Source organism: Oncorhynchus gorbuscha, linkage group LG24 (assembly GCF_021184085.1).
Source record: "Oncorhynchus gorbuscha isolate QuinsamMale2020 ecotype Even-year linkage group LG24, OgorEven_v1.0, whole genome shotgun sequence".
NCBI classification, from domain to species: domain Eukaryota; kingdom Metazoa; phylum Chordata; class Actinopteri; order Salmoniformes; family Salmonidae; genus Oncorhynchus; species Oncorhynchus gorbuscha.
Window position 1 is genome coordinate 53570811 of NC_060196.1, and position 9902 is coordinate 53580712.

The 9902-nt window shown below is 42.4% G+C and overlaps 1 protein-coding gene across 4 annotated transcripts; it reads right to left on the reverse strand.

Annotated features, from left to right (window-relative positions):
• Window positions 1–783: 783 nt before the first annotated feature.
• On the reverse strand, window positions 784–9833 carry LOC124012334 (protein HGH1 homolog). 4 transcript variants are annotated; one of them, XM_046325835.1, is made up of 7 exons: window positions 9777–9833; window positions 8774–9357; window positions 8484–8584; window positions 8164–8262; window positions 3072–3163; window positions 2719–2841; window positions 784–1193 (listed from the first exon to the last, which is right to left on the reverse strand). In XM_046325835.1, exons 2-7 carry the CDS (start codon window positions 9313–9315, stop codon window positions 1008–1010), a joined length of 1143 nt encoding a protein of 380 aa, XP_046181791.1. In that variant the 5' UTR covers window positions 9316–9357; window positions 9777–9833; the 3' UTR covers window positions 784–1007. The 4 variants fall into 4 exon arrangements, with proteins under 4 accessions (XP_046181791.1, XP_046181790.1, XP_046181792.1 ...); XM_046325834.1 differs by having other exon boundaries at window positions 8774–9421; window positions 9777–9829; XM_046325836.1 differs by lacking the exon at window positions 9777–9833 and adding an exon at window positions 9535–9750.
• Between the last annotated feature and the right edge of the window lie 69 nt (window positions 9834–9902).

Consider the following 9902-nt stretch of genomic DNA (forward strand, 5'->3'; position numbering starts at 1 on the left):
GATATTAATATTTATGTCATTCAAAACTTTTGGCCACGACTGTACATGTCTTGGAAAGAAAGCATACCCAAATAAGCATTAAGCCCAGCTCGAAAGAAACCTAAATATGAATGCCTTCAATTATACATTTCAATGATTATTATAGAACAGTGGTGATGTAAATTGAAGAGAAAAAAAGATGACTTTTGTTGGATGTGAGCCTGTCTTTACTTGTTGATGTTACTTTAAAGTCAATAAAACTACTTTGCCATAAAGAGCTGCAGTCCTAATGTCCCCTGGCTGTGTGTGCCCCTCCAGGCTGCCAGGACCTGATTTAGAAGCTGTTACAGTGGCAGCCCTCCACCCCCAAGCCCTTCCACAACCTACCTAACAGCAGGAAGCCCAGCTCAGCCCATAAGGACCAGCAGCCCAACAGGCAGCTGCACAGCTTCTCAGGTAAACTGTCTGAAGGCAGCCTGAGGATTCCTACTCCTGGCTACGAGCCTAGTGGCTGCTAACCATGGTACCTAGTGGCTGCTAACCATGGTACCTAGTGGCTGCTAACCATGGTACCTAGTGGCTGCTAACCATGGTACCTAGTGGCTGCTAACCATGGTACCTAGTGGCTGCTAACCATGGTACCTAGTGGCTGCTAACCATGGTACCTAGTGGCTGCTAACCATGGAACCTAGTGGCTGCTAACCATGGATTATGTTACCATGGACTACTATGGGCTCAAACGTGATTCCATTTGGGACTCAAACATGTTGGGGTTCCTACAGAAAATAAATCAAGGGCAGACTCTTTTCATTAAAAACAAAATGATATTATTTTAATGGTTACTTGACATTTGTTGTCTGAATTTACATTATGTGAAAATATAACACAGTTCTCCCTGACCTCTGATTAAATGCAAGTTTGTTGTTGTGATGGCGAGAATGATCTTCTGTTCGTTCCAGTCAGCAGTTGGTTTGGTTCCATTGTTCATCAGATGGTGGCTCAGATGAAATGTAGAAAAGACCTCTCTGCTACATCATCCTCACTATGCCAGCACACTGCTGGGGCTTGTCTGGATTTAACAGATCTTCCTGGTCCTTCTCCAACTGCTCCTGCTCCTTGGCATCCATGTCTTTGAGCTTCACCGCCACATCCTCAGGAATCTCCACCTCCAACAAGTTGTCCATGCCTGGCTCCGGTTCGTCCCCGATCAGCACCTGACAGAGAGAGACAGGAGACCATTCAAAAAAGGATACATCAATGCTGGTGGCAAACACAAAGACTTACGTTAAGTGAAAAAACTGTAGAGAGCAAAATATTCCAATGACATCCTCAACATTACTACAGACTGGAGTTGACAACAAATTAGCGCGTGAAACGTCAAAACGGCATCAGGACGTGTTCCCAATTTTTGAAAAAAAATATGTATTTTTAAGTATTATGATAAAATGTTACAACCTTGTTAAGCGCAAGATTCAGCATAAAAAGACCATTAATCTTAGATAAATATCATGCTTGGATTTCAACTCGCTAGATTTATATGCTTTATGACTGTGGTTAAACTGTCTGGGTAGCTAAAGACTGAACTCGTACCTCTGGACCAGAACTCAAAAGGGATCTCCTAGCTGTATGGAGTGTAATCAGGGGGTTTCACCCAAGACCGAGTGACATCTTTTCCACTCAGTCATTCCCCACTACCAGAATGCCACTGCAGAGCAGGCACTATGCAGGGAAGGAACAGTGGAAGCTTTTTCCAGGCAATCAGAACATCCTGTCTGTGTCCCAAATGGATCCCTATAGTACACTACTTTTACAGAGGGCCGATAGGACCCCACATGGCCCTGGTTAAAAGTAGTGCACTATGTAGGGACTAGGATGCCATTTGGGATATAGATTCCATTTTCTCAGTCAGCCGCTGCTGTACATTTCAGCACTCAGAGTACTGACATGTCATGAGATTAATTGGCATTGTAGACTGGGGTGTCTTACCAAGCACAACAAGAAGCCATGAAATTCCCGAACGTACTGGTTACCAAGGTGCCATGACGACAGCTGGAAAATCTGGACTTGCTTGTGAATAACGCAGCAGCAGCAGCAGCTCACCGTGAGGTTACTCTGGGTTGATTTAATAGGGTCAACCTAAACCCTAATGGCAGAGGTCTGCCTCAGAATTACAGCAACCGTTTGTTGATCTTAGTACAAACCTAACACACATTAAAATGACTGTAAATTATACACAAAACATTAAGGACACCTGCTCTTTCCCATGACAAGCAAAAGCTATGATCCCTTATTGTCGTTAGTTAAATCCACCTCAATCAGCATAGATGAAGGGGAGGAGACGGCTTAAATATCCTTCTTTAACCTTTGAGACAACTGAGACATGCATTGTGTATGTGTGCCATCCAGAGGGTGAATGGACAAGAAACAACATTTAAGTGCATTTGAACGGGGTATAGTAGTTGGTCCCAGGCACACTGGTTTGTGTCAGGAACTGCAACGCTGCTGGGTTTTTCATGGTCAACCATTTCCCATGTGTATCAAGAATGGTCCACCACCCAACATGACAACCGTGAGAAGCATTGGAGTCAACATGGGCCAGCATCCCTGTGGAACGCTTGACACCGTGTAGAGTCCATGTCCCAACGAATTGAGGCTAATCTGAGGGCAAAAGGAGGTGCAACTCAATATTAGGAAGGTGTTCCTAATGTTTAGTATACTCAGTGTATATTCGTAGTTTACCTGTATAAACTTCTCGCAAGCAGCGGCCACGTGAGGTTCCTTTTCCCAGTTGTGGAACTCCCTCATGATGACATAGGTGTTCTTGGCTTTCAGAAACTGCCGGCCCACTTTGGTAGCAGTCAGCTGGGTGCATCAAGAGAAAAACGTCAAGTTAGGAGTATTAAAATCAGTTTGGGTTATACAGAAAGAGCTTTTCTGGTTTAGTGACAAAGATGGTTAAGTGTTGGAGCCAGAAACAAAGCATTTCGTTGCACCTGCGGCAACATCTGCAAATCTGTAAACGTGACAAATAAGCTTTGATTTGAAGTGTTGGTGGAAGCATGGCATGGTTATTAACTCTTGGGTACACCAACCAGTATCATGGTCTCAATGAGCATCTTGCGAATGTCAGGATCCTCCTCTCTTTTCTTGTCCTCGGGCAAGTACTGGAGGTCAACGGGTAACCCTTCATTGAATAGGAATAATGTACCGTCAGTATTAGGCTACATTTGAGTGCAGATATCTTACTGTATTACATTAGCAGTAGGCTATATCAAGGAGTTGAAGTGTTTTAATCAATGCATGTTGTTCACAGTACAAACGGAGGGCCTTGTGAAGCAAACCATCTCTTTATGAATTCTTCTCTAGCATCTCAGGCTGTGTAGCCTTCTATAAAGACTGGTTAACGTGGCCATGTGCCACAAGACTGTAAAACATCAAAACAAATGAAAAATGTTGAACTATTTTTACATGACCACCGCCTTTAAAGTTGAACCCCGGGCTGAGTACAGCACAGATTCACAACGTCCTTGGAAGGATCTTCAACATTTTATATTTGGTTCCCGTTATTGTGATGTACATTTGTTTTATCAACTCTCAATGCACAAGGTGGGGACAAATACACAGTGCCTTGAAATTCCACCTGCCATCTGCACAGAACAAACACATTGTGTCCTATGGAGGAGAGGGTTACTGCAGCAGACATGCTCATGCCACAATGATTTCCTGTTGCAGCTGGGAGTAGGAATGAGCTCTGAAGTTATCCTAGGTATAGATCTAGGATAATTGTCCCTTCCACTAATCCTAACCATTAGTGGGTAAAATGTCAAACTGACTCAAAATCGAGGGAACTGCAGTGGGGTCGCCAAAATGTTTTTTTGTTTTTTTTTGGGGGGGGGGGGGCCAACAATACTTTGTTAGGAGTAAACGTATTTGTTTTTTAAATTCATTTTGATAAGAGCTAAAAATGCAATAAATTGAAGGTTATTTGTTGACGTAAAAGGAAATTTCATTATTTTAAGGTTGTCATTAGATTTGGGGTGGGATCGCAATAAATTCTTGGGTGGAAAAAAATGGGGACCCAGAAATTCTGTCCCCCCCCCAAAACTGGGATCCTCGCTGAAAAAGTTTGAATATCACTGCTCTAACCCGTTATGTCAGCGTCTACCAACTAACCCGTTATGTCAGCGTCTACCAACTAACCCGTTATGTCAGCGTCTACCAACTAACCCGTTATGTCAGCGTCTACCAACTAACCCGTTATGTCAGCGTCTACCAACTAACCCGTTATGTCAGCGTCTACCAACTAACCCGTTATGTCAGCGTCTACCAACTAACCCGTTATGTCAGCGTCTACCAACTAACCCGTTATGTCAGCGTCTACCAACTAACCCGTTATGTCAGCGTCTACCAACTAACCCGTTATGTCAGCGTCTACCAACTAACCCGTTATGTCAGCGTCTACCAACTAACCCGTTATGTCAGCGTCTACCAACTAACCCGTTATGTCAGCGTCTACCAACTAACCCGTTATGTCAGCGTCTACCAACTAACCCGTTATGTCAGCGTCTACCAACTAACCCGTTATGTCAGCGTCTACCAACTAACCCGTTATGTCAGCGTCTACCAACTAACCCGTTATGTCAGCGTCTACCAACTAACCCGTTATGTCAGCGTCTACCAACTAACCCGTTATATCAGCGTCTACCAACTAACCCGTTATGTCAGCGTCTACTAACTAACCCGTTATGTCAGCGTCTACTAACTAACCTGTTGTCAGTGTCTACTAACTAACCTGTTGTCAGTGTCTACTAACTAACCTGTTATTTTACCAGCTGCCCACTGCAGTGACACTAGGAAACACTGTCACCACTGATAAATCTATGATTATTGAGAATTTCAGTAAGCATTTTTCTACGGCTGGACTTGCTTTCCACCTGGCTACCCATACCCCGGTCAACAGCTCTGCCCGCGGCAACTTGCCCAAGCCTCCCCATTTCTCCTTCACCCAAATCCAGACAGCTGATGTTCTGAAAGAGCTGCAAAATATGGACCTCTACAAATCAACTGGGCTAGACAATCTGGACCCTCTCTAAAATTATCCGCCGTAATTGTTGCAACCCCTATTACTAGCCTGTTCAACCTCTCTTTCGTTCTAGACCCAAACTGTTACAGACCTATATCGGTCCTACCCTGTCTTTCTAAGGTCTTCGAAAGCCAAGTTAACAAACAGATCACCAACCATTTAGAATCCCACCATACCTTCTCCACGATGCAATCTGGTTTCCAAGCTGGTCATGGGTGCACCTTAGCCACGCTCAAGGTCCTAAACGATATCATAATTGCCATCGACAAAAGACTATACTGTGCAGCCGTATTCATCGACCTGACCAAGGCTTCCGACTGTCAATTACCACATTCTTATCGGCAGACAGCCTTGGTTTCTCAAATGACTGCCTCGCCTGGTTCACCAACTACTTCTCAGAAAGAGTTCAGTGTGTAACTAACTAAACTGTTATATCAGTGTCTACTAACTAACCTGTTATATCAGTGTGTAACTAACTAACCTGTTATATCAGTGTGCAACTCACTAACCTGTTATATCAGTGTGCAACTCACTAACCTGTTATATCAGTGTGTAACTAACTAACCTGTTATATCAGTGTGTAACTAACCTGTTATATCAGTGGGCAACTCACTAACCTGTTAAATCAGTGTCTACTAACTAACCTGTTATATCAGTGTGCAACTCACTAACCTGTTATATCAGTGTGTAACTAACTAACCTGTTATATCAGTGTCTACTAACTAACCTGTTATATCAGTGTGTAACTCACTAAACTGTTATATAAGTGTCTACTAACTAACCTGTTATATCAGTGTGCAACTCACTAACCCTTTATATCAGTGTGTAACTCACTAAACTGTTATATCAGTGTCTACTAACTAAACTGTTATATCAGTGTGTAACTAACTAACCTGTTATATCAGTGTGTAACTCACTAAACTGTTATATCAGTGTGTAACTCACTAACCTGTTATATCAGTGTGTAACTAACTAACCTGTTATATCAGTGTGTAACTAACTAACCTGTTATATCAGTGTGTAACTAACTAACCTGTTATAACAGTGTGTAACTAACCTGTTATATCAGTGTCTACTAACTAACCTGTTATATCAGTGTGTAACTAACTAAACTGTTATATCAGTGTGCAACTCACTAACCTGTTATATCAGTGTGCAACTCAAATCGGAGGGCCTGTTCTCCAGACCTCTGGTAGTCTCTATGGGAGTGCCACAGGGTTCAATTCTCAGGCCAACTCTCTTCTCTGTATACATCAATGATGTCGCTCTTGCAGCTGGTGATTCTTTGATCCACCTCTATGCAGACGACACCATCCTGTATACATCTGGCCCTTCTTTAGACACTGTGTTAACTAACCTCCAGACGGGCTTCAATGCCATACAACTCTCCTTCCTTCCTTCCTCCAACTGCTGTTAATTGCAACTAAATGAATGCTCTTCAACCGATCGCTGTCCGCACCTACCCGCACACCTAGCATCACTACTCTGGACGGTTCTGACTTAGGTATTTGTAGTTGTCCACATATTCTAGGTGTCTGGTTAGACTGTAAACTCTCCTTCCAGACTCACATTAAGCTAAACTGTTATATCAGTGTCTACTCACTAACCTGCTATATCAGTGTCTACTAACTAACCTGTTATATCAGTGTCTACTAACTAACCTGTTATATCAGTGTGTAACTAACTAATCTGTTATATCAGTGTCTACTAACTAACCTGTTATATCAGTGTCTACTAACTAACCTGATATATCAGTGTGTAACTAACTAACCTGTTATATCAGTGTGTAATTAACTAACCTGTTATATCAGTGTCTACTAACTAACCTGTTACATCAGTGTGTAACTAACTAAACTGTTATATCAGTGTGTAACTAACTAAACTGTTATATCAGTGTGTAACTAACCTGCTATATCAGTGTCTACTAACTAAACTGTTATATCAGTGTGTAACTAACCTGTTATATCAGTGTGTAACTCACTAACCTGTTATATCAGTGTGCAACTCACTAAACTGTTATATCAGTGTGTAACTCACTAACCTGTTATATCAGTGTGTAACTAACTAACCTGTTATATCAGTGTGTAACTAACTAACCTGTTATATCAGTGTGTAACTAACTAACCTGTTATATCAGTGTGTAACTAACTAACCTGCTATATCAGTGTGTAACTAACTAACCTATTATATCAGTGTGTAACTAACTAACCTGTTATAGTGTGTAACTAACTAAACTGTTATATCAGTGTGTAACTAACCTGTTATATCAGTGTGTAACTAACCTGCTATATCAGTGTGTAACTAACTAAACTGTTATATCAGTGTGTAACTAAACTGTTATATCAGTGTGTAACTAAACTGTTATATCAGTGTGTAACTAACTGCTATATCAGTGTGTAACTAACTAAACTGTTATATCAGTGTGTAACTAAACTGTTATATCAGTGTGTAACTAACCTGCTATATCAGTGTGTAACTAACTAACCTGTTATATAAGTGTGTAACTAACCTGTTATATCAGTGTGTAACTAACTAACCTGTTATATCAGTGTGTAACTAACCTGTTATATCAGTGTGTAACTAACCTGTTATATCAGTGTGTAACTAACTAACCTGTTATATCAGTGTCTACTAACTAACCTGTTATATCAGTGTGTTACGAACTAACCTGTTATTTTTACATTTTATTTAACTAGGCAAGTCAGTTAAGAACAAGTTCTTATTTTCAATGACGGCCTAGGAACAGTGGGTTAACTGCCTGTTCAGGGGCAGAACGACAGATTTTTACCATGTCAGCTCGGGGATTTGATCTTGCAACCTTTCGGTTACTAGTCCAACGCTCTAACCACTAGGCTACCTGCCGCCCCATTGTTATCATTATTAAATTGTTAGTAGTGCGTACTAACTAGAACTTGTTTTTGAATACCACTGGTCTAGGGGCAACTTCACCCCATTCCTTAGGGCCGAGGATGTATTTAAGGACTGTTGAATCATCTGAAATCACAGTGCCTGGTACAGTACATGATACGCTGTCTGCTGCAGCTGGATCCTGTCTGTTCTGCAGCGAGATGAGAAACACTTTGCCGTGGTGTCCTCCTTACCTTCATTCTCCTCGTCAGACAGTTCCTCAGGCCCAGCGAGAGGCAGCAACAGGAAAGGCAGAATGTCCACTGCATCACTCAGCAACCACTCATGATGAGCTGGGGGGAAATCGTAAGATATCCAAATCAAGAACTTTTTTCTCTCTTACCCTTTCTTGGAAACATATGTTACAAGGTCAAAGGTCAACATAGCTAGAACGTTTACCGAAAATTAATCCTCTTCAATTCAACACAAAACGGGCATGAACTAGGAAGGTTAAATCTGCCTGTCCTACAGCCATGAACATGTATGTGTGTGTGTGTGTCTTTTCATCACTTACCATGGTCAAAGCAACAATTTCTCAGAGTGCCAATGACTCCCCCTCGTCTGATTGTGGAGGCCTCGTATTGTATGTAGGGAAGGAGTTTCTGCACTACACACCTGTGGACCATCAAACATACACACAAAGAACAGGCATCATCATTGGACAGGGAACAGACAGGTAACACTTATTGGGCAGGCATGTTAACATCTCTTTAGGCATGTATTACCAGATGATGAGAAAAGTAAAAGACATAACCTAGCCTAGGCTAAACCTGGATCTCATGAGCTAAGCACCCAGCCACTGACCTCTCCCTATCCAGGATAAAGTGTCTGGTCTCGGGCAGCTGAGTCAAGTTGGAGAGGAGGGGGCCCAGGTAATGGAGTGACACCTGCTTGTTGTAGCCCTCGGTGCAGAAGATTTCCACTATCTGCGTCAGACCTATCTCCTGCTTCTGCATAGCCTTAAACACCTCTTTACACGTCTTCACGTGCCGCGACAGGTTAGTGAGGATCGTACAGATACGGTCTGCAAACATAAACTCTGGGTCCAGGAGGTTTTTAAACAACATAGGGAGGAAGTCAGCGTCTTTCACCAGCGGTTGGTGCATGGTCTCGTCAGCCGAGAGGTTGATGAGAGAGTGGTAACAGTCTTTGACGATAGCGATAGAGGGGTCGGTGGTGAGGGTCACCAGGGCTTTAAGGAAGTCAGGTTTTGACTGTAGGTAGCGACAGCCATCCCTGTTGCCAGATAGGCCCAGGATGTACTCTGTGGCCTGGCCCTTGAGGTCCGGCCTGGTGTTCAGGGTGAGGAAGGACAGCAGCTCTTTTGCCTCCACGTCACTCAGCATGATGGTGGACAGGCAACGTGTGATGGTCAATCCAAATCTTCACTAATCCAAAAGTTGACAGTCACAAGATACAGGGTTACAATTCCACAAGTGTAAAGAAAGCTTGCTACAAAGACAGAGAGGACAATTAGACCAATGATAACTGGTTAGATACAATGTAGCTAGAACACAACATAAACATACATGGTGAATATAAATGACAAAGTCAGTAATAGTTACATTAAACTCATGCTGTCACATAGCATGATCATATCCGCGTCCTTTCGATCGTGCTAGCTAGCCAGTCGAACATGGGTTCACGGTAGTTTCTATATCTCAGGCGATATAAAAACCACCCGAATTCCTTGACTGTTAAACGTTTAGAAAACATCGTAGCTAGCTGGCTTGATACATATTTCTGGATTTAAAACCAAAAGCGGTTCTGTAACATTGATCAAACGTTTATTATGACGCACACTCACCTCATCCACATGGATCGTTCCATGCTGATAACTAAGTACTTCCGCATTCGAAATTTTGCGTCTCCAATAGGATTACAGATAATATAGATTATATCCGCTTCCAAAAGTAATCCTTAGTTCTGATTG